The sequence below is a fragment of the Puma concolor genome, chromosome D1 (genome assembly GCF_028749965.1).
Source record: "Puma concolor isolate L17-30 chromosome D1, mPumCon1.1.hap2, whole genome shotgun sequence".
NCBI lineage: Eukaryota > Metazoa > Chordata > Mammalia > Carnivora > Felidae > Puma > Puma concolor.
In genome coordinates this window covers 56673594-56701010 of record NC_141676.1, presented here as the reverse complement: position 1 = coordinate 56701010, position 27417 = coordinate 56673594, and the positions used below count along the sequence as shown (strand labels likewise).

The following is a 27417-nucleotide window of genomic DNA, read 5'->3' as shown; positions in this document are numbered from 1 at the left end:
GGTCTCAGCTCTCCAAAGGCTCTTTCTCTCAGCCTCTGTTCCTCCTCTCCCTGTCTCTGGCCTTGTCTCTCTGAGACTATCCCTCCGTGTGTGTGTTTCACTGTCCCTGCCCTGTTTTGTCTCCTCTCTCTCCTGATCTCCATCTCAATCCCTGATTCCGTCCACATCTCATGCGGGTGCCTTCTCTGTCTCCTCATTCTCTTTCTCCATTCCCTCTCTGTCTCTTTCTTATCTTTGTTCTGTTTCTGCCTCATCCACATCTCCATCCCTGCTTTTCTCTTGTATGCACTTCAGCTCTGTCTCCATCTCTGCCCCTGTGCACCTCCTTGGCCCCATCTCCAATCTCTCTCTGGTCCATGTCTCATCCTTGTCTCCATCTGTGTCTTGTATCGCTCTTGTCCCTTTCTCCATCACGTTTCTGTCCCTTTCTCTCCCTGGGTCCTCTCTTCATCCACGTCCCTATTCCAGGCTCCGTCTCTTCCTTGTCCGTGTCTCCATCCCCCTCCTGGGCTGCCTCCGTGGTCCCCGCCGGGATGGGGACCTCGCTGGGGGCGGGGCCGAGGGGCTGGATCAGAATAACTCGGTTATCGGGACGAATTAAATTAACTTCTTCACATGAGCGCCGCCAGGCCTATTTCCCCTCCCTTCTGCTGGGCCGCAGGTGGGGAGGCCGAGGAAAGGGGTTGAGACCCTCCAGCCTGGCACTATGCGTAGCGAGCGAAGGTCTGGTCCAGATTGGGGCTCGATGGGGACTCTAGGGATCGGTCCCCGCGCCACCCCTCCCTGCACCTCGGGAGCCCAAGGAGGGTGGCGGGGACCCTTTGGGGTGGGGGTCTGGTGTGGCTGGGGGTGGGGCCTGGGAGGCCCAGGCCCCGCCCCACAGAGCTCGCCCCGCCCCGCCCCCTCCGCGGGGTCCTGAGCGTTAAAAGGCGCGCGGGCCGGGTCTGGCTGCACTTGCATTGCACCCGGGCGGAGGGTGGCCGCGACGGGGCGGGCGGACTCGCGGGCGCTCAGAGCCGGCCTCGGGTCCTCGGCGCCAGGCGCTCGAACCCTTATCCCGACCCCCACCCGGCCCGGGACCCGGACCCCAACCCCGACCCGACCCGGCCCGGTCCGGCCCCCGACCCCGACCCCCGGGCCGATGGACTACTCCTACCTCAATTCGTACGACTCGTGCGTGGCGGCCATGGAGGCGTCCGCCTACGGCGATTTCGGCGCCTGCAGCCAGCCCGGCGGCTTCCAGTACAGCCCCCTGCGACCCGCCTTCCCTGCGGCTGGTCCGCCCTGCCCCGCGCTCGGCTCTTCCAACTGCGCGCTTGGCGCTCTACGCGACCACCAGCCCGCGCCCTACTCGGCAGGTGAGCCCAGCCCCGGCCCAACCCTCCCTTCAAATCCTGCGGAAACCCCAGCCCCTGGTCTATGTGGCAGGTGACTGCGACTGTCCCCCACAGCTGCCACCATCCTTGTCCTCCAACACCCCGCGGGAACCCCAGCCTCCCTGTAAGATGGGGTTCCCCTAGACAGAGTTGAGCCCCACCCTCTCATCCTTCCCCTTCCTCTTTCTCACTGCCAGATCCCTATCCTGTGCTCTTTAGGTCAGGGAAATAGATCCCTGGTGCAGCCCCAGACCCCTCACCAGGTCCAGCTGTCCCCACCTGCAAAGACTTACCACCAAACCTCTCCATCCCCGTATCCTTAGAAGATGCTCCCGGCTCAATCCAATCAGATCCCATCCTTATCCCCACCCCACTTCATGTCTGACCCCCAGCAAGGGCTCCTGCAGCAACTGAGCTGCCCACATGGAAACCTTCCTAGAGCCCCAGCATCATCAAGCCCCTCCTGCTTGGTTTTGAACCCATCCTGCCTGTGCCCTGACCCTCTTGCACCACTGAATCCTGTTCTGTTGCCGGAAGAAAAGAGTTAAGCCACTTTCGTTCTCCCTGGGGCCTCTCCCAGCTAGAGTCCTGCAGAACCCAGAGGCAGCCCCCACCACTTCCAAGCCTCTTGATTCAAGTCCCCATCTGAACCCTCAACCTCATGGAGCCTCTCAGCCATCCCCATCTCATGGTTAGAGTCCAAGCTGCCCCACCCAATGTCCTTATCTCCTTCCTTCCTGGGAACACCACTGGGACCCAAGTAGAAGATTGGGGCCTGAAGGGTGGGGAAGGATGGTGCGATAGGAACCTAGATTTGGAGAAATGAAAACCAGCAAGATGGAGGCAAACACTGGAACAAAGATGGGGAGATTGGGTAGTCTGGGCCAGATGAGGATGGTGATTGGGGAGATACAGTCAGGAAATGGGGATATGGGCCCCAGAGAGATGGAGTTCTGAGATGGGGAGATGAGGACAGATACAGAGAAGTGTGAGCAAAGATGGGAAGATTGGGGACCATGGGAGAAATGGGGACCCAGGGCTGGGGAGATAGAGGTAAGAACTAGGTGATGGGGACAGGAATTATGGGAGATGGGAACCAAGGAAGACTGGCAACAGAGATGAGGAAGATGGGATAGGAATGGGGTGTTAGAGACAAGGATTAGGGGGGAGATAGAGAACTAGGGACATAGGACAAAGATGAAGGATATTAGGGACCCCTAAAGGATATGGACACCTAAGCAGGGCTTGGAGACAGGGATGAGGAGACAGTGTCAGCAACACTGGCTGTGGGGCAATGGGGATTGGGACGGGGTAAATGGGAGACAAGGATGGGAAGAGAATGAGGGAGGGGGGTAGGGCTGGCTGTGGGGGAGTTGGGACACAGAGGTGCCTGGGAGGAATGAGAAGGGCAAGAAGAAGGTGAAGGAACCTGGGTGGGGAGAAATACGGACTCTTCTCAATGGCCACAAAGAGAAAAATGGTTCAGAAGGGGAAAGCTGAAGAGAGATGCGGATGGAGAGAGATGAGGAAGAGGAGAGGGGGACCAACATCTGGAGGAAAATGAGGCATGAGAGGGGGCTGAGAAGATGAAGCCTAGGAGAAGAGAAATGGCAGGGTAGAGGGGGCCAAGTCCCTACATGGCAGAAAGTACACAGGCAGGGCTGAAAGTAGACCCAGGCCAGGGAGTCTCAGTCGCCCAGCCAGGTCCAGAACTGGTACTGGGAAGACTCACAATACTGATAAGACGTGACAGCCAAGGTTAAGGTGGACATGGCACAGCCTGAAACCAAACGGGCAGACTGACCAAGGCAGAAACACCCAAGCGGAGGTCGGAGGGTCAAGTGGACTGGAGGGAGGTTAGGGAACAAGGCGGTGGGTGAGGACAGGTCAGCGGTCTTGACCTGAGGATCAGATCCCGGTTCCTTCTCCTCTGCTCTTGGGCCCCATGTCTACCTGCGCCCTGTCCGCCTTCATTCCTGCCAGCTCCACTGAACGGTAGGGAAGACGCTCAATTGGAGACTGAAAGGAGGAAGCCGAGGGGCCAGGGAAGGGGCAGGGACCGCGAGCGATCTCAGGGGCAGGACACAGCCGGCTGAGCTCTGCCCCTCACACCTTCACCCTCTTTGCTCCCCCTTCCTGCACACACCCCTAGTGCCCTACAAGTTCTTCCCGGAGCCGTCGGGCCTGCATGAGAAGCGCAAGCAGCGGCGCATCCGCACCACGTTCACGAGCGCGCAGCTCAAAGAGCTGGAGCGCGTCTTCGCAGAAACTCACTACCCCGACATTTACACGCGCGAGGAGCTGGCGCTCAAGATCGACCTCACGGAGGCTCGCGTGCAGGTGCGTGTTTTGCGTGTGTAAACGGGAGTGTGCGCGTGTCAGGGGGTGGGAAGTCAGTGCCCGACACCTGGGGGCCACGGGACAGAGTGGCAGGCAGGTGCAGCCTGGGGGCGGAGAGCTGGGACCAGGAGCTAGGGCGCGGTCTGGGGGTGGTTGGGAAGGAGAGGATGGGCAGCTGCGGTAGGCGAGGGGGCCAGGACTCGGCAGACCTGAGGCCCTAGGGAGATCTGACGTGTTCAGCCCCCCAGATTTCCCCCTCAGTCTCCCTAGCAGGGACAGGCGTGCGGAATCCTGGAAGGAGGCCGAGTGGGTAGAGCGGGAGCCCGGGGAGGCTTCAGTGCCAAGTGAGGCAGACGAATACGGGAAAGCCAGTGAGCGCCTCCATGTCCCCTCCCCAGGTCTGCAGCTGTGAAATCCCCGAGCCGGGAAATCCCGGGCTCTGGGCAGGCACAGGGCCCAGGAGAGCCAGGCCAGGGTAGATTCTGTTGTCTATCTCAGAAATCCAGTACAGAGGTTGAGCTGGTCCGCCCTTACTGGAGACCCTGAACAAAAGGTTTCCCCTGTGCCCCAACCCGTTCTCAACCGCCGTTGGACACCCCAGGTGGAAATTCCTGGAGCTTCCTGTAGGAAGGACTTCGGGGCAGGGCTTTGGGTGATGAGGGGAGCGAAGGCGGAATCCCCGAGACCAAGAACACTGGGTCAGCGGGTGAGCAGATCCCAAGGGGGAAGACCTGGAAGGAAAGGGCAAGTGGAGGAGAAGAGGTGAACAGAGAGGTGAGGAGGGCAACGGGTCAAGTGGAGGGCTGAGGGGCCAACGCTCAGAAAGCTGGCAATAATCCTGATCCGGTCCCTTCTGGACTGAGGGCTCACCCGCGCCTTGCAGCCTCGGCCTGACCGGCCCCTGTGCCCGCAGGTCTGGTTCCAGAACCGCCGGGCCAAGTTCCGCAAACAGGAGCGTGCCGCCAGCGCCAAGGGTGCGGCGGGCGCGGCGGGCGCCAAAAAGGGCGAGGCGCGCTGCTCGTCCGAGGACGACGACTCCAAGGAGTCCACGTGCAGCCCTACGCCCGACAGCACCGCGTCGCTGCCGCCGCCGCCCGCCCCCGGCCTGGCCAGCCCGCGTCTGAGCCCCAGCCCGCTGCCTGCCGCCCTGGGCTCCGGGCCCGGCCCTGGCCCCGGGCCACAGCCGCTCAAGGGCCCCTTGTGGGCCGGCGTGGCGGGCGGCGGGGGCGGCGGGCCGGGCGCGGGCGCGGCGGAGCTGCTTAAGGCCTGGCAGCCGGCGGAACCCGGGCCGGGGCCCTTCTCGGGGGTTCTGTCCTCCTTCCACCGGAAGCCTGGGCCGGCCCTGAAGACCAATCTCTTCTAGCCGCCGGACTCTGGAGGCTCCGGGCCTGCCCCCCCAGAGACGTCCTTGCCCCTCCAGGACCTGACAGAGTCCCTCCCCATTCGGGCGCCCGCCTGAAGTGCCCATCCGTCCCTACCCCTACCACGTCTGACCCGTAGGTGTGCCCTCCCCAGCTTTGGAGAGAGATCAAGTCAGAGATACTCTCCTCCTCACCTACCCTACCCAGCAGAGCGGGGTACTTTTCACTGGGGCCGTCCCCCCCTCCCCTCCCCACTTCCAGCTTGGTTTTCTTTGGAACCGGGATGAAATAACAGCGCTGGAATGTGAGGGTCCTCAAGTTCAGTAACAGCCTAGCTCTGCAGCTGGCTGGGTCACTTAGCCACCAGCCTGCTGCCCTAGCCCCTGGGCCAGCCCACACTGACCCCACCCGTTCTGGTCGTCGTTGGGATAATGAGCCGCCTGAAGGGTCCCACTGCCAATTTGTCCCCTCCCATTCCCAGCCGGTCTGGCGCAGAGGTTAGGCCGGTTCAGAGCAGAGGGGCTGGCTGCCAGGGCATCGGGACAGAGGGGTTACCTCTTTCCTGATTTTTTTTTTTTTTTTTTTGGTTGTTGTTGTTCTTTTCCTTTGAAAAACTTGTAATTTATTGAGGTGAGTTTTGCTCAATCCAAATAAAACTTAATTTATTGAAGACATCACGCTGGCAACCCTTCTGAGTACTCAGGATGGGGCTAGGCTGCCTGCAAGAGACGGTCCCCCTTGCAACCAGCGAGGAACCCACTGCTGCCACGCATCCGCACCCCATGGTGGTATAGACCAGGAGACAGTGAGAACTAAGCAAACTAGCACTTTATGGCCCAAGATTCTTCTCCCCACCCCCAACCGGCCCCAATAATATTAAAGTGCCTGCCCTCCCTAAACCCACGCAGAAAAGCTTAAATAAACCCCAGCCCGGTCCTTGGGCTATTCCTTCATTTCCGGACGGACACCCCCAGAGTTGGGGTTGGGAGAGGTCCTAGCTGAGAACCCCCCACTGTGGTTCAAGGCCAGATAGAGGGCAGCAGAAACCGCGGTGAAGTGGGGGCCCAGACGTACCCAAATGGACCCTACAGGCACCCCCGGGACTGGGAGTAGGGGTCCAGAAAGGGAGGTCAGCACCAGAATAACCAAAGTCCTTGGTAATTACGGCAACTGACACTGCTGTAAAAGGTGAAGGGCAGGATGTCCTAATTAGGGCATTCCAACATGATTGGGCAGTGGGGAACGCAGATCCCCAATAAATAGGCAGAGAGGTACTGCCCCACCCCTCATAATTTTCTACTTTGGGGCTAAGGCTGGGCCTTAGTAGGGGCGGGGAGGGGCGCTGAGTTCGCAGATTCGCAGTGCCACCGCTATCACTTGCTGAGCTGCAGGGTGTCCAGAAGGAGGCGCTTGTGAGCCGGGTCCTGCACCCCGGCCTCCTCCAGGTCCTCCTCGGTGATGTCGCTGTAGGGGTAAGATAGGCTGGGAGATCCGCGAAGTGGTCTTGAGGGCCCGTAGCTCCGCCCCAGGGGTCAGACCCACCCATCCGCCTCCAGCCCCGCCCCCACCTGAGAAACTCCAGGTCGTCCCAGCCATTGTGCACCAGGCCCTCCTCATAGCGCTCCAAACCGATGGCCCGCAGCCAGGCGCCCATGCCCGCCTCGCCCAGCCCGCTGGCCCGCCCGCCCTGCGGGCACGGAGCCTGAGGGAATAGGGCACGTCAGGGGGAGCACTGAGGGTACCCACACAGAGAAGCACCTGCAGACAGCCACTTTCTACCACGTGCTCTCGGGAAGGAGGCAAGAACTAGGGCTGATTCAAGTATTCCCCTCCCCTCCCCCAAACTCTCCAGTGCCCAGCTCAGGGCAGAGGGGACACTACTGAGTGCTGAATGGTGAAGATACCACCTCAGGTACACACAGACAGCCACCCCTCGTCCACACACCTCCTCTGCCAGGTCCTCCTGGATGCTCTCTCTGATGCGAGGTGGAGGGAAGCTGAGAGGCCGACCATAGTCTGAGGGCAGTCCTCGGGGTGGCTGCAGCTCCAGGGGGCCTGGCAGAAGCACTGAGCGGCCAGGCCCAGCAGGAGCATAGTCCACCTCACTCAGCGTCTTGGCCATCTGCAGCACTGAGCAGGAACGATCGTCCCCACTGGCTACCTCCCCCAGGAAAGTGCTGGTAGGTGAGGGGCCTGGGGGTAGTGGGGGTCTTGGATGGGCCTTGGGAGGTGGTGGGCCACGGGCCTCACCCCCACTGCGGCCCCTGACCACTGGCCCTGTCAAAGGGTCCAGGCTGGGGGGCAGGAAGATGGCCGAGTCTGGCAGTGGTGGTGGTGGAAAGTCTGGAGGGGGCAGTGTGCCCCCAGACTCCTCATCTGATGAGCTCCCCTCTCCCACACGAGGGGGCCGGTGGCGCCCAAGCTGTGGAGCAGGCACTGTGATGGCCACTTTGTTCTTGGTGGCAGGTGGAACAGGGGTCCTGGCAGGCGAGGGTGGCTCCGGGGGCAGCAGCTGGTGTGGGACCCCTTCAAGGACGTAGTAGGCAGGGTTATTGAAGCTGTTCTTGGGTGGGGGGGCCGCCACCCCTTCCGGCTCTGGAGCCCCCTCTGCCTTCAACCTGCATTTGAGAGCAGGATAATTAAGTCAGGACCCAGAGACCAAAGTGAAGGCAATGGGTGCAGTGGAAGGAGAACTGGACTGGGAGTCAGGAGATAAGGGTCCCTGGTCCTAGAATTGCATGAGACCTTGAGCACATTGCTTTCCCTCTCTGGCCCTCTGGTCTTCATCTCTAAAATCGAGTAGACATGGCAGTTGAACAGATAATCCCTAAACTTCCTAGCCTTACTTGCTAAAATTCTCAGAGCGTAAATCAGTGAAAACAGGTGCCAGAAGTCAGGGCAATGAAGGCCTTTAACGGGAATGATCAGCCAGAGTTTGAAAGCCTCTGGAGGCATCTGAGGCCAATCTACTGAGGAATCTTACCCAGGGATTTTTACTCAAGCCTGAGGATAAAACCAAGGCGACTGATAACAGGTGAAGATGAGTGAAAAAGCACCAAAACGTACCTAACAGCTTTTATTGAAGTTCAATCGACAGTTGGATATAATTAGAAAGTAAGCCTCACTTTCCAAGAGTATGATCCACAGAATACTAGTTCCCCAGGGTATTAATAGTTACTGTGTGGAAAAGAAGTTTCCTAGCACATTAAGTTTGGGAAACTATATTCAACAGAGTCGAAAAACAGTTTCCTTCCTGTCCACATGCTCAGAGCTTTTGCGAACACTAGTGTGCACTGGACTATCTAAGAAAAGAATCTAACAAGAACCGTTTCCCAAACCCATTTCCAATAGGGCACCTTGTAGGACTGTGGTCCCATAGTATGCACCGAGGGAAATCCCAGACTGAAGCCAAACAGAAAGCTCAAGCTAAATCTGTTTACATGGAAGGAACTATTGCAAAAACAACTTCTAATTCTATTTTTTAAGGCAGAATGGGGAGGAAAGGCTCACTGTGCTCCTTTGGATTCAGAGAGCCACGCCGAAGAGGGGACTGGCTGGCCAGAGTGGCCACAGGTGTAGAGCCCCGGTACTCCCAGCCATGGGGCATCAGAACACTCAAGCAGCAAATGATCCCCAGGCTAGCCGTGAGAACCAAACATAGCAATAGTTAAAGTGGGGGGGATAACAGGTTCCTTCTCTCACCTGGAGGTCAAGGGCTCCTCCCGGGGAGCGGCTCGAGGTGGGGCTGGGGGCCTCCCAGTTGGTGGTGGTTTCTCTGGTTCTTCGAATAACCTGGACAGTGGGCAGGAGGCCTCTGCGGGGGCTGGCTTGCGGTTCCCTGACCTGCCGGGGGTGTATAGGGAGATGCGGTAGAGGGTACCCAAAGCCCCCAGGTACCCCTTCACGGGACACCCAGCACAACCCCAGCTCACCTGGGATCCTGGCTGCCTCGAGACACAGAGGGGGCTTTGCTCTTTGCTCCTGCCTCGTCCTTATCAATGCTGATCCACTCTGGGGGAGGAAGAGAAAAGAGACTCAGAGAGGACCTGGGGTCCTGGACCCTAGATACCCACTGGGCCTACCAGCCTCTCTCCAGCTACTCCTCAGGGCAGACCCACTCCCAACCATGGCTGCAGAACTTCCAAATATTCCAGGGATTCTAACATGCTCTCCCCACACCCCTGGTTCTCCTTTCCTAGACCTGCCCACACCACCCCATCTCATGCCCCATATCCCTCCCAGTGGAGCCCCCACCGTAGAGTCGCTCACGGGTGCCCAGGCGCTCTGTGGGCACCCGCACCTTCATGGAGCCACGGATGTTGCCTGTCTCCTCGCCACGGTGGGACAGGAAGGTCAGGAACTGCTGTGCTGTGCTGCCAATCATGGACTTGAGTGCAACCACACACTCCCCTGAAGGGCAGATGGGGTAGACCAGCAGATTGCCAAACCTTTCTAGGTCTCTGTTTGGCTTTCTGTGCCCCTTGGCACCCCTCACCCCTCACCATAGGATTCGTAGCCATCCATGGATTTGACCGTGAGCAGGAGGTGCTGGTCCTGCAGGTACTCGATGTCAGCCAGAATTGGCTTGAGCTAAGGAGCAGAGAGACCCAGTGAGGAACAAAGCCCCAACCATCCCCTCCTACCCGACACCACTCATCCCTACCCTTAGGCTCGTCCATGCTCACTCCCACTCATCTACTAGGGAAAAATCTCAAATCCTTAACACAGAGGACACAGCCCCACATGGGCCCTTCATAACATTTAACAGCATCGTAATTAATTTTCTGCATCCTCAATGGCTAACACAGGACCTGACATTTAGCAAAAACTCGAAAAGTTTTTGTGAACAAATAAATGAACCTATAACTTGGTCCCACACCCCTCAAATAAAGCAAATGCCCTCATCCTCATTCATGCCCAGCCCCCACCACACACATGCACATACACACGCATGCACGCACCCACATGTGCACGCACACCCATGTGCACGCACATACATGGACATGCTCCACTGCACCTCTCCCTGTGCCCTCACCTACAAGCCCAGGCCCTGAAAAAAGCCTCACCGTGGGCAGCTGGCGTGAAGACCACTGCACCTTGAGGAAGTTGATGTTGTCACTGCTCTGGGCATCATTCTCAAAGCTCTTCTTGTACTCTGGGGTCAGGTTGGGGAATACCCGACTGAGTGCCACCTCCCGGCTTCCCTTCCCCCTATCCAAGGGGGCTGACTGTCTGGGCACCTCTGGCTCCCCATCCCTCTCAGGCCACACCCAGCCCGGGGCCCCCCTCTGACCCTCCAGGCAGGTGGAATAGAATTCAATGAAGAACTTGGTGCGGCTGGCTGTCTTCACAATGGCCTCAATGCTCTCAAACTCAATGTAGGCCTGGTCTGAAGTCTTTGAGAGACCTGAGGGGTAAAGGGAAGAAAGCAGTCAGGAGGGCTGAGAGGGTGACAGGAGGAACAGGACAGAGACTGACCCCTGGAAAGAAATCAGGGGTCATGGCAGAGCAGTAAGGGAGGCCCCAGGAAGGAAGGCCAGGAGGGGCCTCCCCAATCCCCAGCAACCAATGGGGAAACCCCAAAGCCCAGACCATGGGCCAGGGCAAACAGACAACCCAAGGATGAGAGACCATCTAAGAAAGGGCTGGAGGATGAGAATGGCTGCAGGGATGGCCAGCCAACAATCCCCCACGCTACCAGGCACACTCAGCGGTACACGTGTGGTTCCAGGCAAATACAGATACACATGCACGTTTACACTCACACACATACACACACTCATGGACATGTACTTCTCATGATGCCCCAGGCACAGACACCCTCACACAGCACACGTTCAGAAACATTACCGCACGTCCGTGTATACACCCAAACACACGCACAGATATATTCAATCCTATGCACATCCCCAGGCCACCACCGGTGCCTATCCACCCACAAGCACATCCAGAATAGTCACCTTTCTTAGAGATGAACTGAGAGGTAACTCCAACCTCAAATGTCCCAAACACAGGGGAGTGGTCGCTGGTGACGATGTCATCAGTGCAACCTGGGATAGGAATGGGAGCTCAGGGGCAAGCTCTTTATTCTCTGTTCCCACTTCCCAAAGCTAGGGCAGTGTCAGGACAGAGGCCACCCAGGACTGCCCATCACCCTGTCCGGGAAACTCTGACCATAGGAATTGCAGATGATGTGGGTCTCAGGGTAGGATTTCCAGAGAATCCGGTCACACCATGAAGGCACATTGGTCCGGACCTAGGGCAGGAGATGGCAGCATGGTCAGGTTCAATAGCTGGGGTTGCTCAGCATGAGCCCCACCCAGAGCTGCAGAGCTGATGAGGCCCTATACTCCCACCACACCAGGCCCCCGTGCCTAACTCCCTTCTTGGGTCCTTGTAACACTCAGGATCACCCCTAAGGCCTCAGAGGAACCACAGAAGCTGGAATAGTAACTGCCCAGACCCTTGACCAGACATGTACCCTTGATTCACTGCAGGCCAGGGGAGTCTCCCAAGCACTCCGCCCCCAAACCTGCCTCATTCCCTTCACTCACCCCAGTTGGCTTCTGCTTGTGCCAGGCATATGTGTCCCGGGAACCCCGCTCATAGCGGTAGGTGGGTGGGAAGGAGATCTCCTCCTCACCTAGGAAAGGCAGGGAACAAGTATGAATCAGGGCCCTGAAGACCCAGAAGTATCGTAAAGGCCCCATCCCTTAGAGACCTCCTGACAGGCCCACACTCACTGAATCGAAGAAAGACCTTGTGTTTCTCACGCTCCAAGTTGAGCTGGTCCACTCTGAGCAGGGGCTCAAACTCCTTCCTGCTGATGTAGTTCAGGATCTCCTGTGGTGAGGACACAAAGACTGAAAACTCCCTCTTGAGCCACAGCCAGAGTCAGAGGTAGGATCCCAACTGCCCCCCAGCCCAGCTCCCCTAGCAGTCACCACTGGCCCTGTTTGCACCTGGATATCCATGTCCAGGCGGTAGTTGAGGTCCCCAAACCAGAAGAGGTGAGTGAAACGCAGAGAGATGTCAAAGGCACTGAGCTGTCGGTCACCTAGTGAGAGCAGCCGCAGGATGTCCAGGTAGTTCTGGTTCCGCCTATGGTGGGGTGGGGGGAGGCCTCCAGGGTCACGAGCCAGGGACTGGCAGAAAGGTAAGTCTCTGGGGTCAGGTACGGGGTAGGGGTCAGGGTGCCTGGGGACAGAGGATATAGCTGGGAACAAGATTAAGGTCAGGAACAGACAGCAGTCTCGGGTTTGGACAAGGGAGAAGGGGCTCTCTGGGGACAGGGAGGTAGATGGGTCATGGACTGGGATATGGGAAAGGGAACAGGTCTGAACAGGTCTCAGGTGAATAGGGAATGAGGGTAAAGACTTGGGGAGGTGCCCCCCTCACCGGGCAGTTTTCTCATTTCCCGAGGTAAGGTGGCAATTCACAAAGCCAAATGAGGTGCCATTAAACATGAAGGAGACACCCACAGCCCCCTTGTTTCCTGTCAGGGCAAGCAAGAAAAGAAGGCCTGTGTCACATCTAGAGGGCTCCCAAGTCTCCCCTCTGCCCCTCGAAGCAGCAGTGGGAAGGTTCTCCCAACTCCCCCCCGCAGAGGCTTATGAGGCAGGCAGGCCCCTGAACACATCCCCTCCTTCCCTGGAGGTGCCACACAGATCACACGCGGTCCATCTGGATGGCTCGAGTTTCTCTGCATGTGTGAACAAGGCCCCTGGAGATCACAGGGGATCCCAAAGGTGACGCTGAAAGGACTTGCAGATTCTGAGCAGAATCTATGCTGAGGGACCACTGGACCACAAACCAAGAGACCTGGGCACTCTGCCAGCTCCTCCACGTACTAGTCGTGTGACCTTGGACAGGTCACTCAGCGACTCTGGGCCTGAGTGTTTTTTGGGTCTTTTTGAGTTTTATCATAGATGATAGATCTATGGATCTATCATAGATCAAGGATAAATACCTCTATTATCCTGGCCCTCCCTTCCTAGTGGTGCTGGAAGAGATTTAGAATATGAATATGCTTTACAAAGGGCTCTCTATAGGGGTGCCGGGTGGCTCAGTGGGTTGAGCCTCTGACTCTTGATTTCAGCTCAGGTCATGATCTCACATTTCATGAGTTTGAGCCCCACATCAGGCTCCGTGCTGACAGCACAGAGCCTGCTTGGGGTTCTCTCTCTGCCCTGCCCCCTTCCCTCCTGCTAACTGTCTCTCTCAAAATAAACACACTTTAAAAAAAATGGGGGGAGGGCTCTCTATATAAGAAAGCTGGGAGCAACCAAAAGGAGGAGACTGTGAGCTGGAGAGGAAGCAGGAGGCATGGACAGAGGGACCCTGCCCACCCTGCTCACCCAGGGTGTTGGCGATGCCAGTCTTCACGCTGGATGTACTGACGTGGCTGATTCGGTTCTCGTGCTCTGGCTTGACCAGCACAGCCACCTTGATGTTCCACAGTGACTGCATGGCAATCTGGTAGAGGGTTTGGGGTCACTCCGGCCCTGGACCGGGGCCACTGTCCGCATTCCCCTCCCACCCCCACCTACACTACAGACTGTTCCGTCAGTCATAGGATAGGAAGGTCTCCTCTACCCCTTTTTCCTGAGGTGCCAGAGAGAAACACAGCACGTTCCCATAGCATGAAGGACTCGGGTTAGACCTCCTAAAGGATATGCACAGGGACCAAGGGAAAAGCCAGTCAAGTTGTACTCCCCAGGGTCACCCATGAGGTGAAGCAGGATAGTTTGGGGTGGTGTGTGAGGAGGGGGACTGGACAAGATGACTCCCTCACCGGGCGGTAATCCAGATCTGTGAGCTCCTTGAGGCCCCCGCGTAGTAGGTCCAGCCACTCGCGGTCGCCCACCGAGTTCTCCTGGGTCCCAAAGACATAGATGTCATGGGGTATGGTCACTGTGACTTCATCCAGGGTTTTCCCTAGACCCTTCGATGTGAACCAAGATGTCACGTTTTTCGGAGGTGGTACGCTTCCTGGAGGCGAAGGGGATGGGGGTGGTCAGGCCCTTGACCTGGGGCTACTCCTCTCTCCCATCCCAGCCCCAACCTGGGCCTGACCCATATTCCAGGTGCCTATGAAGACAGAGATCATGTCGGGCTCATCTTGCTTCGAGTGCTTGTTCTTCATGAGCTGCAGCAGCTGGCAGAAGGCCTCCCGCTTCTGGGGGGACAGCAACTAGTTAGGGGAGGTCCCTGGTAGGTGGTAAGTCCCATGAGGTCATGCCTGTGAGTTCACTGCATATCCACTACTCAAACAGACAACAGGTGCTCAATAAACGCTCACTGAATGACCATTTGACTCTGCCCTCAGGCCACCCATTTTCAGTACACATACTCTCTACCCTGTCAGACCCACTCCTGCCAAGAGGGATGACCGGCCTACATCACGTGTTCCCTCTCTTCCCATCCCACAGGGGACCCCTGCAGCCCCCAGGGCCTAGCCCAACATGCCACTCACCCGGGCACTGACAAAGATGAAGTCCTTGCGCTGCGTCCGATCCTTCTCCTTCTCAAACACAACTCCCAGCTTGTTCTGGACACGCTGGGACTTAATGAGCTGGCGGACTAGGGGATGGAGGATGGTTACACTGGCCTGTGCACCAAGGCCTGGAGGCCACCCTGCCCACCACCCCAGGTTGCGCCCTGGCTCACTGCGGTCGTGTGTGAAGGTCGTCCAGTCCTCCTGTGAGTCCCGCTGTCTCCGCAGCAGCACCAGCCTCCCACCCTCCACATCCACGCTCAGCGTGAACTTCTGTGACTTCCCAATCTTGGTCAGGTCACCCAGGGTCACATCCAGCTTCACCTGCAGGTCAGGAGGTGTGTAGGCTGCTGAAAAGACCTCGGGGCAGGCGACACCCCCTTCATCTCCAGCTGCTCTTTGGCCCATGAGGCCCCACCTGTCACCCCTCCGTGTACCTCAAAGGCCTGCACGGGGATGGTCTTGGCCTTACGTATGGATGGCTGCAGCGGCGCCGGCGGGGCTGTGGAGCTCATGTCCTGCAGGGCCTTTAGGGCCTGGAGTGGGGAAGGGCAGGGAAGGGCGGGCAAGGTCAGGGGACATGCTGAAAGCTGGGGCCAGGGGGGACACAGTTGATGTGGGATCAATGCTAAACTGTAGATTCAGAGTTGAGATCAGTTAGGCCAACGCAAATACTCAGAGACTGCTAGGTCAGGTCAGAGGTCAGGGTTAAGGCTACCTTTTTCTGGATGCCTGACAGAAAATCCTTTAACACGGACAGCTTCAGCACCAGGCTCTCTAGTTCCTGCTCCCCAGTCTGTGGTGGATTCTGCACAGAGAAAGAATAAGGTTTGTAACATGCGGCCACCGCGCAGGAGGTCCCCCACCCAACCCGGAACATGAACCCCTTCCCCACAGATCTCCTCACAATCCCACCTGCTGCTGCAAAAGGCGGGTCACCATGGGAGAGCTCTGCTGGTCAAACACCTTGGACAGGATCTCCAGGCCCGACAGGACCTTGTCCACCTCACTAGGGGAGACAGTAGGTCAGAACTCCCTACCCCGACCCAAGTATGGGGAAGGGGGGCTGAGTGTGCAGCTTCAGCCTCTACGATGAGGATACGAGGGTTCAGGTGAGGACAAGTCAGGAGGCAACAGCTGGCTCCCTGTTCAGGGCCAGAGATCAGAGGTCAGAGCATTTGTGCAGCAAGGGGGCAGGCGAGGACAGGTCAGAGGAGAGGCTGCATGCATGGTGTTGGGTGCCCCAGGTACCTGTGCAGCCTCCGGCAGGAGGTGGCCAGGGTGCGGGTAAGATGGGGCAGGTTGCTGGCTCCACCTCGCACAGCCTCCAGGTCCAGTCCGTAGCTACCCTTCAGGTACTCGTGCGAGACAGTACTCAGCCCATTGGGAGCACTTCAGGGAGGGGTTAAAAAGTCAGTGAAGAATCTGCTGACCCTGTCCCAGCACCGCCACCCTATCCCTAGAGGAGATAGTACTGGTAGCAATTGGAGCACCATGGATCAGGGAGTCTACCTCTGGGGCTGAGATGGGATGAAGGTCCCTAGGGGAGGAGTGGGGGCTGGGAAGGTCTCTCTACCTTTGATGAGGACAAGTTCTCAGAGGAGAAAGGGAATTCCTGTTCGGCGTAGGGGGTTGCGGTCTTACCTCTCAGCAGCTGGAGTTGTGGGAGTCTCAGGGGCTGCTGGGGGGCTGCCGGGCCCCATGGGGGCAGAAATACTGGTGGAGCCAGAGCGTGGGGGCAGTGGGGGCTTCTCATCCTCCCCATCTGTGGACAGGAGTCAGTGGGGCAGCTGTTTGGGCCTCCCCATTCTCATTGAAGTATGGGGGGATGCTGTGGCTATCAGAGACTTCCATGGAGGTGGGGTAAAGGGCTCTGGCATCATGGTTAGGGGCAAGGGGCTTTAGGGCAGGCAGGTTGAGAAGATGCGATGGGAAGAAGCAGGTGGTGTCTGGGGAAGGGACAGAGAAGACATATGCACATGGCACAGCAGGCAGCACCTGAGGCATCACGGTCGTCCGGTGGGTCTGGCTCTCGCTCCCGCTCCACAGGGAGCAGCAGGGCGCACACAAGGCCCTGGTTGGGCTGGGCATACAGGCCGATGAGCTCACCCAGGGTCTGGAAGCGGCGCACGGGCACGCCCTGCGAGGTCTGCGAGCAAGCAAGGGTGGGAGAAAAATCAGCCAGTCACAGGCTGGAATCAAGGTCAGGGGTCGGGGTCCAAGCTCCTACCTGCACGGCCAGGAAGTCTTCTCCATCAGGTAGAATTCTGTATGTATGCACATGCTTCTGATATCTGATAACAAAGCAGGGGTCAGAATCTGTCGCCCCCAAGCTGGGGTCTAAGCCCCAAGGTACCCTCTCCTCCTGCCACCAGGCTCAGCCCCCAGCCCACTCAGGTTAGTTTTCCTAAAATCCTTTACTCAGTCCACACAGGGTTAATGATGAGGCCAGTCTACTTCTAGCCTGCTAGTGTTGCCAACAAGAGCAGGAATGACCAGCAGCATCCCCCCCGCCCACCCCAGCCAGACCTACATAGGCTCCACACCCACCACAGGGCCTGGGAAGCAACAGGCAGCTCTTTTGTGGCCTCCACAGCTGTCTAAACAGCCCCTCGGGCTGTGGTACCAGCTCTGGCCCCCCGCCAGAGTAAGAATCCTCAGAAGCTTGGTAACCTCTGTTTGCATGCATAGGCGATGTGCTAACACACGTGTGTCCCTGCTGTCTGTGTTTACGTTGGTGTCTGTCTCTACTGGAGCTGGCTGTGTCAGGGGCCATTTTTGCTAGGGAGTATGCGGGTATCCCAGCTTCTGTCCCCCTTCCCCAGATGCCAGGAAATTGGGATGACCCAAGGGGTCCCCTGTGGCAGACCCAGGCTTGTAAGAGCCCCAAACTGAGGAGGGGCAAGAGGGGTACTGACAGGTGGCAGCAACAGCTGAGCAGGTGACAGCTGAGCCAGGCCTGGGCAGCATAGGCCACACTCAATGGGGGCAAAGACTCTCTCTTGCAGCCATACCTCAGGTAGGCTTGCTCAACGGTGCCACCCGGGTCCATGTGTGTGCTGGGCAGGAGGGGGGCACTGGCACCAGAGGACCGAATGCCTGTTTGAGGAGACCCTACACCTTGGCCACAGTCCATCCCCCACCTCAAGTAAGCCCCCTTTGGGCACTCTCCTGGATGCTGACGGGGCAACATTATGTGCGGGTGTCTTTGTGCACTGGTTTGTGGACTGTGGGTCTGTATTTATAACACTAGCATCCCATGAACTGAGCCCTGTCTGCATGACAGGCTAGGTACTCAACACCCCACAGATGTGATCTCATTTAATCCTCACATTTTGGTACAGATATGAGCACCAACCCCATTCTCCAGAAGAGGAAATAGGCTCAAAGAGGAAAAGTGATTTGCCTTGCTTTTAAGTAAAAGGCAGAGCTGGGACTTAAAGCCAGGGCAGAGCCCAGTGCCTGTATCCCGACCTGCCGGTCAGATTGCCTGTGTCTGTTGGAGCAGGGGTGTGTCCGGAAATGTTACCCACCTACAGGTAAGCAAGTATGTTTCTCATCACCTACCCCCAGGCTTCTATCCCATTTCTGACCCCTCCCCCCATCCCCGGGCTGTAGAGATGCAAGGAGGAGCCAGAGTCAGCTGGCAAAGCCAAAGCCCCTGACACAGACAGACCCTCACTCCACCCATCTCCTCCCCTGGCAGTGGAGTCTGGGCTCTCCCCTCCTGGGACAATAATGTTCCTCCCCTAGACACAGGCCCAGCTGTCCCCCTCCCACTCAACAGCTGACCCAGCACCTGCCTCCCTCCCCTCTCTAATTAGGGGATATGCCTCAGAGGGGGCTGGGAGGCAGGACTCCATGATATTTATCTGCGGAAGCTGTCCCTTGTTAGTCTCTCCTACTGGACGTCAGACTTGGTGCATAAGCTGAGATTTAGGGGACCCCTTCCTCTTCGTCTTCCAGTCCACTGCCCAGGCCGGGGTTTCTCAATGCCAACATTACTAAAATTTTGGACTGCATAGTTCTTTGTTGTGAGGGTCTATCCTGTGCATTTTAGGATGTGTGGTGGCATCACTGGCTTTTACCCACTAGATGCCAGTAGCACTATATCCCACTTGTGACGACCAAAAATGTCTCCAAACATCGCCAAGTGTCCCTGAGGGGTAAAATCAACCCCAACTGAGAACCACTGGCCTATGCCCATGTACCCCCAAAGAAGTGAGGAGAACAGAGGGGTAAGGGACAGAACGACAGGGGTTTGGGAGGGTTCACGAGGCTGAGGAATATTACCAGATCCTAACAAGGCCCACAGGAGCCCACCTAGTATCAGACCACGGGGCGCAGGAGACAGCTCAGGGAGAAGGCTCCAAACATACCAAACGCACCCGGCACCACTGCCACATACAGCTGATGGGTACAGGCACAGGATGAGATCCGTTCGGAGAGCTGCCAAGTCTGGCTCCACATTCAGCACCCATAGCTCAGGGCTAGGGCAGCCAGGATGCCCAGGACTGGGGCCCAGAGCCAGGGCACATGAACGCGCCCATTGATTCATGAAATAATGACATGGCCCCATATAGCCTCACATCCCCTTTTCTCAACACCACTCTGCTCCACCAGCCCCAGACATCTACCGCCAGGCAGGTCCCAATTTCAGTCCTGGCAGCACAGGAAGCTGCTGGGCATCCTCACATATCCATCAGTCTCTCTGGCCCCAACTCCCTCTATGCCTACAGCCCTTAACACCCAATCCCTGTATAAACAGAACTGCATATAACACCGGAACACACATCCACACATCCTCACTCCCTCCCGCCCCTCCTGCCTGGAGGGTGCCTGAGGGGGTCTGCCAGAGACTCCCTGCATTTTTCCCTATTACAGCCACCCTGTTTAACAGGACCCCACATACTCTGCCCTCCCTGCCCCAGAAAGTGTCCCCAGACACAGCAGGAAGGAAGTGCCCCCTGCATCCTTCCTCAGTCCCGGCTTAAAGCCAAAGCTCTCACTGTGGAGGGCTCAGACGTCCCACTGTCCCAGGCCCTCCGCGCACATGCCCCCGCCCGCCAGGAGCCCCAGCCCACTCACAGGACACAGAGCGCGAAAGCTCCCGCCACGCTCTCGCTGTCTCGGACCAGGAAGCTGCCATCGCGGCCTGCCCGGGCCAGCAGCTCCTCGGCGGCAGCTCGGCTCAGGTCGCGGTGGTACCAGGCGGGGGCCGGGCTGCCCAGCGCGCCCCCGGGCCCCGCACCCCCCGGGCCCGGCGCCCCGCAAGCCGAAGCCATGGCGCGGGCAGGGCTCAGCGCCTCCCGCGCCCACCGCCCCGCGCCATCCGCCCCGGGACGCTCGGGGCTGAGGCTGGGGGCGGGCCCGGGCCCGGGCCCTGAGGATCCGCGGACCGGACCGGGCTGGATGTCTGGGGCTCCGCGCTCTGCGGCGCAGGCCGCCTTGTTCGCCGCGCCGCCGCCGCCGCCGCCGCCTGCAGCGCCGGCCTCAACTTGAAGAGAAAGAAAAGTTTGTTCAGAGGCGGCGGGGGAGGGGCAGGAGCGCAGCGCTGAGCCGGCGGCCGGCCCCCTCCCCCTCCGCTCGGCCCACGGCCCGGCCCGCCCCTACCCCCACCATCTTCCCCGCGGGGATGATGGCCCCCACATTCCCGCAGGATCCCCCAAACCCACAATGATCCTGCCCTGCCATCACCACCCCTTAGAGATCCAGCCCCCAACCCTCCCCCCAACGAAGGTCAAGTTCCCCCACCCTGCTTCTGGACACTTTGGATCCCGGCCCCCTCTCCGGAAAATAAGCCGTCTCTAGTAATCGCAATGATATGACCCCCAATTCCCATAATCGTCTAATTCCACCCCAAATCCTTTCCATTCAGCTCCCCTTGCAGCCTCAAAGGGTCGAGTTCCCAAAACCCGCGAGGGATCCAAGATGAACCTCTTCCCATCCTTATCCTCGTTATCCGAGCGGCCGGGACCTTCAACTCCCATGAAATCTAGGCCCCTCTTAGACCTGAACCCTCAAACTCCACTGGGGCCAGCCCCCGACAAATCCCGCGGGGGTAAATCCCCCCGCCCCCCATTGAGACCTGGTCTCCCATACACCCTCAGACAAGGTCCAGTGTCCTCGAATCCCCGGGCACAGTCCCTGGCAGCCCCTCGCAGCCGGGGCAGAGCCCTTCCCCCCTCCCTGCCAAGTTCCCTGGCACCATCCCCCATACACGCAGGCCGGGGCCTTGAGGGGTTCAGCAGTCCGAGATCAGCACCCCCAACTGCCCTCTGGAAGAAAGTTCCCTCAAACCCCTGGGCTCCCGACTTCTCCCCAGAACCGCAGCCGCCGCGCGCAGACCCCCACCTCCTGGGCCGCTCCGATGCCCCCTTCCCGGGGGAAGCGGCCCTTGACTCTCAACGGCCACTTAAGATGGCCATCCTCAGCCGCCGCACCCCCCCTCGCCTTCCGCCCCGCCCGCCGCTCCGCCCCCGCGGCTCTCCGCGGAGCCGGGGGTAGCACCCGCGCCCCGCCTACCCCGGCCCCCCGATCCTGGAGCCGCTGACCCGCCGAGTGACCTCGGGCCAGTCACGGCACCTCTCCGCGCCTCGCCTTCCCGCTCTGCAAAGTGGGGGCAATGTTATTTGGCCGACTCAATGGGACTGCTTGTAAAGCTCTCGGCACGGGGCCTGGCATCCAGTAGGCGCTCCAGAACAGCGGCTATTTTTATTATTAATTAAGGAGTAACGAAGGTGACAGCTGTGTAAACTGTAAAGCGCTGCGCCTGAACGAACGGGTATTATTAGCACCCGCCCCCGCCCCAGCTACTCCCTCCAAGACAACAAACTTGAGCCTTTGTGGGCGGGACGCCGAACCGGGAGCTCCCCTTATCGGGTACGTTCAGACACCCCCGCTCAGACGCCCGCCCTTGGCGGGAGGGTGGGGGGAACACGGTCGCCGGAAAGGGGGCGGGGCCCATGGAGGGTCTGGCCCGCCCCTTCCCCCCAAAAAAGACCTAGCCGGTGGCAGCGTCTCCCGGGAGTCCGCTTCCTGCCCCGCCCCTCCGCCCCTTGGCTCCTTAAAGGCGCAGGCCTCCATCCTGGCTCCCACTGCTGCCAACTCCTGAGCCACCGTCGGCCGATCCCCTTTAACCTGGGAGAGAACTTTCACTTTGCTCAATTGAACCTGTGCCTGGGTCAGTCCCTACAAGCTCCTTCCTCTATTTCCAATAAGCACTGGTTTAACCCAGCTGGACCAAAGCTTGGGCTACGGAATGGGCTCTGTGGGGGCTTTCCCGACTAGGTAAATATAGTGACTAAGAGACACCCCCCCACACACCCAACAGTGTCTCTAGACCCCTCCAGGAACCCCATAAGTCATCCTCCAAACTGCCCGACTTTTCCCGTCACTCAGCTCTAGAAATGAGGGAAGGTGAGTCTGCCATGAAGGGGACACCCTGGTGCGGTGGGGAGGGAAGAGACCTGGACTAGGAAACTTCATACCTGGGTTCTAGTCCTAGCTTGATCACCCACCTGCCTGGTGTCTCAGAGAGGTACCTGTGCCTTTTTGGAGATGACTGTGAGGGGGATGTAGAGACAAAGACTTCCCCAGAGGAAAAAGGCAAGAGGGAGACCCAGAGATCTACTCAGGCCTAGTTCCTGGGGGATGTGTAGAGACAGAACAGGCATATCTAGCAATCGCCAGAGGAGAGGCCAGGCTTCTGCCCCTGGGAAGCCCCAAGACTTTCCAACCTTTTCCCATCCTCCTGGCTGCAGCAGGGCTAAACCAATTCTAGACTCTTGAACATTTCATCTTCCAGGAACCTCCCACACTGCCCTCCCCATTCTTCTGTCTTCCTCCTCTGAGGGTTCCTAGTCTCAACTCTGTCCCTTCAATCCACATCACGTGAGAATTTTTTTCACCCCCACTGGGAATCCAGAGCCTTCCCTGGACTTCCATCCCCAGCAGAGCTGACCACAAAGCCAGGCAGACAGGACCTGAGAGAAAGTGGGGATATTTGGGGACCAATACAAGTAACACAGTCCTGGACCTGTCTCTCATTTTTGGCTACAAGAGAACAGGATCTCCGAGGACTATTAAGGGCGCAGACGCTGGGCTCACATGCTTTCTGGCAACATCTCCTTTGTACTTCACAACTCTGAGGGAAAGAAGGATTATTATGCCCATTTTACTGAGGAAAAAACTAAGCTTTAATGTAGACAAGCAACTGCTTCACTTTCCATAGTCAGTAGCAGAGCTAGGATTCAAACCCAAGTCTCATTTCTCTCATCTGAAGGAATACAAAAGCTATGGAAGCTGTCCTCTACTTACTGAAACCAAAACCATTCATCAGACATGGATAGGTCTGTCTCTTTGTTTGAACTGACTGTCAGAGAAAGCCCAAGGCCCACCATGGAAGCAGGAACCGGATGGTAGAAGGATGGATAATGAATGGAGGCATGCTTAGCACTCCCTCATTTGTGAGAGCTATGCTGAGCCAAGCTTGGTCATCAAAACTGGGGACATGCAGGGAACATGCCTGAGGAGGGCTGGACTCAGCTGAGGAGCCAGAGGTGCAGCATAAGGACCAGGCTGAGCAGGACAAGCCCAATCCCATGGGACATGGCCCCCGCACTCATGGCCAAGGCATAGAACCTGGCCACCTCCTCGTTGGGGTTGCCCTGGGCCGGGTCGAACCACATCTGGATGCAGCGGCCGCTCCCTCTGTTGTAGTTGCTGAGTTTGTAGGAGTGGCTCCAGATGCCCTCACACAGGGCTGCGGGCGTGGGAAAGTAGGTCTCAAATGTGTGGCAGGTGGCTCCGGCCGGACACTTGTTCGATCCTGCATGGGGAGAGAGGGTGGACACAGACATTCAGCCCCTGGGCCCGGAGCCCATTTCTGGCCACCCCCCTGGAGATCCGCACCCAACCCCAGATCCTCGGACCCCGCCTCCATCTCCGCACCCCCAGGCCCTCACCTGAGCTCCAGTCCCAGCCCTTGTGCCAGTTGCTCTTGCAGGTGTAGGACGTGCGGCAGTCCTCCCACCATCGCTGACAGTCCTCCTTGCACAGGGGCACGTCCAGGAAGCGTTCCTTGCGCCAGCTCTGGTTCACCTGGGGGGGAGGGGGGGAGGGAGGGCTCCTCTCAGCCAGGGGTGCTGGCAGCCACCGCCTTGACCACCTTGACCTTGACCACCTTGACCGAGCAGGATGGCAGCCCGCTGGGCTGGGGTGAGGGAGAGGCCCGTACCTCCTGGATCCAGGGCCCCAGATTGGGTGAGCACTCGTACAGACAGTTGTCCTGAATGAAGTGGCGCTTGCAGGCAGGCTCTATCTGGCCGCAGTGGTCCAGGTTAAAGTTATACAAGAGGGAGGGGTCCTTGTGCAGCTCCTGGCTGGTGTTGTGTGAGCAGCAGGCGTTCTTCCTCCAGGGAGTGCACTGGGTGGAGAAGACATTGGAACACATGCCTCCCCCACCAAAACCTTCAGCCTCTCCCTATTTGGTGCTTGGTCTCCTGCCTCAGGTGGGTTGTCCTAGGAAAGTTTACTGTGAAGACCCCTCTGTCCTTGGCCTCCAGGAGCTCCCATCTTGGGGGAGACTTAGTTACAACAGTGTAATCAGGGGTTGTGGGTGCCGGAGAGAAACCCTGTCTTGGGAGGACAATAGCTATCGTTTAAGCAGCCCTTCATATTTTATAGGGAGTTCTTTGATTTATTTATTCATTAAAAAATAATTACTGAGTACCTATTTCTATGCCAGTTACTGTTCTAGATGCTGAGAATACGGTAGAAAGCAAAACAGAAATATGTGTTCATGGAACTTACATCCTGATCAATGGAGACAGACAGTAAGAAACTAAAAGAGAAAAAATATAGTGTCAGGATATGATCAATTACATGGAGAAAATTACAGCAGGGAATAGGGATGTGGAGTATGGGGTGATTGTTGAAATTTTAAAGAAGGTGGTTGTGAAAAGCCTCACTGGAAAGTGGCATTTTGAGCAAAGGAGGAAGGGAATGACCTATGCAGTAATGTATGTTGAATAACTTCCTTCTTGGTCTGTATTAAGTTCTGTGTCCCCAGCGGCGAGGCCAGTGCCAGACATGTGGCAAGCCCGTAAAAATATTTGCTGAAAAAAATAAATGAAAGACCTATTTATGATTTCCTAAATCTAAACTCCATCTTACATATAGATGCATCATATTTTAGTAAGCTTTAATAGAGACTGGCTTTTTCAGGACTGTAAATACTATGAAAAGGAAGGCCGTGCTATGTGTTTTGTTTTACTGGAATTATTCACTATTTTAGAAAATTATGTCATCAATGGCAACACTGCATAGAGTATCTTATAGCATTTGAGTTGTCAACAGAATATACCTGTATCCATCTTCATTTGTAGCTGCCCCATTCCTAGTGATTTGGTGAATAAAAGCAAACATTGGGGCACCTGGATGGCTCAGTTGGTTAAGCTCCCAACTTGGGTTCAGGTCATGATCTCACAGTTCATGAGTCTGAGCCCACGTCAGGCTCTGTGCTGACAGCTCAAAGCCTGGAGCCTGCTTCAGATTCCGTGTCTCCCTCTCTCCCTCTGCGCCTTCCCCTCTTGCATTCTCTCTCTCTCTCTCTCTCTCTCTCTCTCAAAAATAAATAAAGATTAAAGGAAATAAAGCAGTAACTTAAAAAGCAAACATGCCATTTGATAGTGATTTCTAATGTAGTCATATCAGAGAATTGACATATGGAAATATATTTTATTATAAATTGCTTTCTTTGTGCTTCTCTTTTGTATTACAGATAGATAGAGTCATGTTGATATTCTTTAAGTTAAATGTACAAATAGGTCCTATTGGCTTTGAATTTTATTTCAGAAAAAAAGGAGACATGGAGTCTCAATAGAGTTGAAACCAACTGGCATCCGCTTGTATAGAGTGAGTGAATGTGCAGCAATCGTGCCCCTGGGTCACAGGCGTAAGAGCCCTTGTCCTCTACTCTGACGCTTCATGGACTGGCACGTGATGAAGGTAGTGAGAACCATCCTCCCCGACAGTCTCTTACCCTCTAACATGCTGGGAGTGCCCACCCCAGTCCTACCCCCACACCACAGGGGCTGCTTATGTCCAGATCTTCTGTGTGTCCTCTGCTTCTCCGGGCCCATTTCCTCATTTGGGTTCTATGTGGGAGAACATGATCTCCTACATTGAATGACTACTGGGAATGTGAAATCACGTGCAGAAAACTCAACGCGTAGTAAGTGCTCAACAAGTGATCATATCATATCACTGCTGACATTATCCTCTGAGGAGGCCACCCCTAAATCACCTCAACCAATACCCCCCACCCTACCTTCATCTTCTCCCACAGCAGTAACTCAGGATGTGGGGCTATCTGATCAGTCTGCCCTTCCCCCACCACCCTGACTTCCTCTTCCCCATTAGAACCAACCCCCTCCCCAACTCGAGCCACACTGAGGCCATACCTGGTCATGCAACTTGTCCTCGGGGCCTGGCTTTGTCTTGTGGTGCTTGGCGTCCATGCAGACATTGAGCAGGTCTACCCTGTTCCGGGCACTGCACATGGAGGCTGTCCAGGCCAGCAGCAGCAGCAGGAGTGGTGTCAGTCTCCGGGCCATGTCTTTGTGTCCCTGCAGATGGAGCTGTGATTAGGGAGGCCGAGGCCTGAAGGGAGAGAGCCTCATGCGGCGTCCCCCTTGACCCCCTGCATCAGTCTCCCCATCTCCACAGTGGAGGATGGGGTCAGACCCTGTTCCTTTAGTGCTGGGGTCCTGAGGCTCCCTGAAGCTGAAGTAGAGAAGGTTGGCAAAGGGGGCTCCCCATTCCAGGCTTGGCGGGCTCAGAGGAGATCTGGGGTTAGTGGACTGGCTCTGGGGGAGTCTTCCTAAATTGGAGGAGATGTTTTTGTGCCCTCATCTTCTCTCAACCTTACCCAAGAAAAGTAATTAAATAGTTCAGGTCCATGCCCTCCTGCCCTGAAAGGGGCCAGGGACACCCATTGCCCTTATGCTGTGTCCAGCAAGTGCTCCATGAGGCACTGAATCACCTGGGTTCCCGTGCCAGCTTAGAGACCCTGTTAGCCTGGGGAAGGCAGTGGCCCAGCTCTGCTGAGTTCTCCCAATCACCATAAGGGTCAAGGGATGTAGCACATGGGGTGGTATTTGGTTAAATAATACAGAAATAGAGTGGTGGTTTCTAACTTTTGCTTCCTCAGACTTTTTCCTTCCTTGTTTTCTGAAAACCATTTCCTCCCTCCACCCCCATCATGACTTTGGCCTCCTCAGCTCTCGCTAGGCTAATGCACTTACCCCTGCAGATCCCCCTTCCTTACCCTTCAGAAAACAAGTGCAGAGACCCCTGGGCCCGAGGGACAACATAAAAGTACCTCATGTTGGAACAGCCAAATAGACGAGTACTTAGAGTCATGGGAGTCACCCAGCAAAAGTGACGTCCCGCTTCTCTGTTCCTGACTGACCCTCACCCCCCACTCCCATCTATTAAAGATCTATTCCTGGGGCACCTGGGTGGCTCAGTCGGTTAAACTTCCGACTCTTGGTTTTGGCTTGGGTCATGGTCTCACGGTTGGAAGGTTCAGGTCCTGCATCAGGCTCTGTACTGACAGCCTGCTTGCAATTCTCTTTCTTCTCTCTCTCTCTCTGCACCGCCCTCCCATGTCTTTCTCACTCTCAAAATAAATAAATAAACTTAAGGGGGGAAAAAAAGATCTGTTCTTTGGGCTCTGTCACTGAAGTACCGGAAGGGATAATGGAGACTCCTTCCTCTCTCTCACCATCCCTACATGCAGCTGATCATCACAAAGCCCTGGTCAAGGGTCCTTCCAAAG

General features: G+C 57.0%; 3 protein-coding genes and 1 long non-coding RNA gene across 9 annotated transcripts in view; 2 read left to right on the top strand and 2 right to left on the bottom strand.

Annotated features, from left to right (window-relative positions):
• The first annotated feature begins 972 nt into the window (after positions 1-972).
• On the top strand, positions 973-5615 carry PHOX2A (paired like homeobox 2A). Its single transcript, XM_086678221.1, has 3 exons — positions 973-1358; positions 3529-3720; positions 4580-5615. Exons 1-3 carry the CDS (start codon positions 1142-1144, stop codon positions 5077-5079), a joined length of 909 nt encoding a protein of 302 aa, XP_086534347.1. The 5' UTR covers positions 973-1141; the 3' UTR covers positions 5080-5615.
• Positions 5616-5712: 97 nt separating this feature from the next.
• Positions 5713-21033, bottom strand: INPPL1 (inositol polyphosphate phosphatase like 1). 2 transcript variants are annotated; one of them, XM_086678214.1, is made up of 29 exons: positions 20928-21033; positions 19662-20070; positions 16804-16867; positions 16572-16722; positions 16218-16338; positions 15825-15965; positions 15489-15582; positions 15292-15381; positions 15011-15109; positions 14747-14897; positions 14553-14659; positions 14153-14255; positions 13872-14068; positions 13435-13552; positions 12476-12572; positions 12040-12178; positions 11821-11920; positions 11632-11720; positions 11252-11333; positions 11038-11127; positions 10371-10484; positions 10144-10232; positions 9580-9667; positions 9332-9487; positions 9010-9088; positions 8780-8920; positions 7023-7695; positions 6646-6779; positions 5713-6541 (listed from the first exon to the last, which is right to left on the bottom strand). In XM_086678214.1, the coding sequence occupies exons 2-29, from the start codon at positions 19856-19858 to the stop codon at positions 6451-6453; spliced, it is 3795 nt and encodes a 1264-aa protein (XP_086534340.1). In that variant the 5' UTR covers positions 19859-20070; positions 20928-21033; the 3' UTR covers positions 5713-6450. The 2 variants fall into 2 exon arrangements, with proteins under 2 accessions (XP_086534340.1, XP_086534341.1); XM_086678215.1 differs by lacking the exon at positions 6646-6779.
• Positions 21007-27417, top strand: part of LOC147576739 (uncharacterized) — a 35164-nt gene continuing 28753 nt past the window's right edge. For 3 of the 5 annotated variants that reach the window (XR_015241067.1, XR_015241063.1, XR_015241064.1), the window contains exons 1-2: positions 21007-21455; positions 25431-25583. This is a non-coding gene — a long non-coding RNA (uncharacterized LOC147576739). Of the gene's footprint in view, positions 21993-23990; positions 24086-25430; positions 25584-27417 lie in introns of those variants that run through there. The other 2 variants (XR_015241065.1, XR_015241066.1) reach the window with 2 other exon arrangements.
• On the bottom strand, positions 22748-26748 carry LOC112865014 (folate receptor beta-like). The gene is made up of 5 exons (XM_086678217.1): positions 26620-26748; positions 26039-26203; positions 23812-24000; positions 23540-23675; positions 22748-23403 (listed from the first exon to the last, which is right to left on the bottom strand). Exons 2-5 carry the CDS (start codon positions 26189-26191, stop codon positions 23117-23119), a joined length of 765 nt encoding a protein of 254 aa, XP_086534343.1. The 5' UTR covers positions 26192-26203; positions 26620-26748; the 3' UTR covers positions 22748-23116.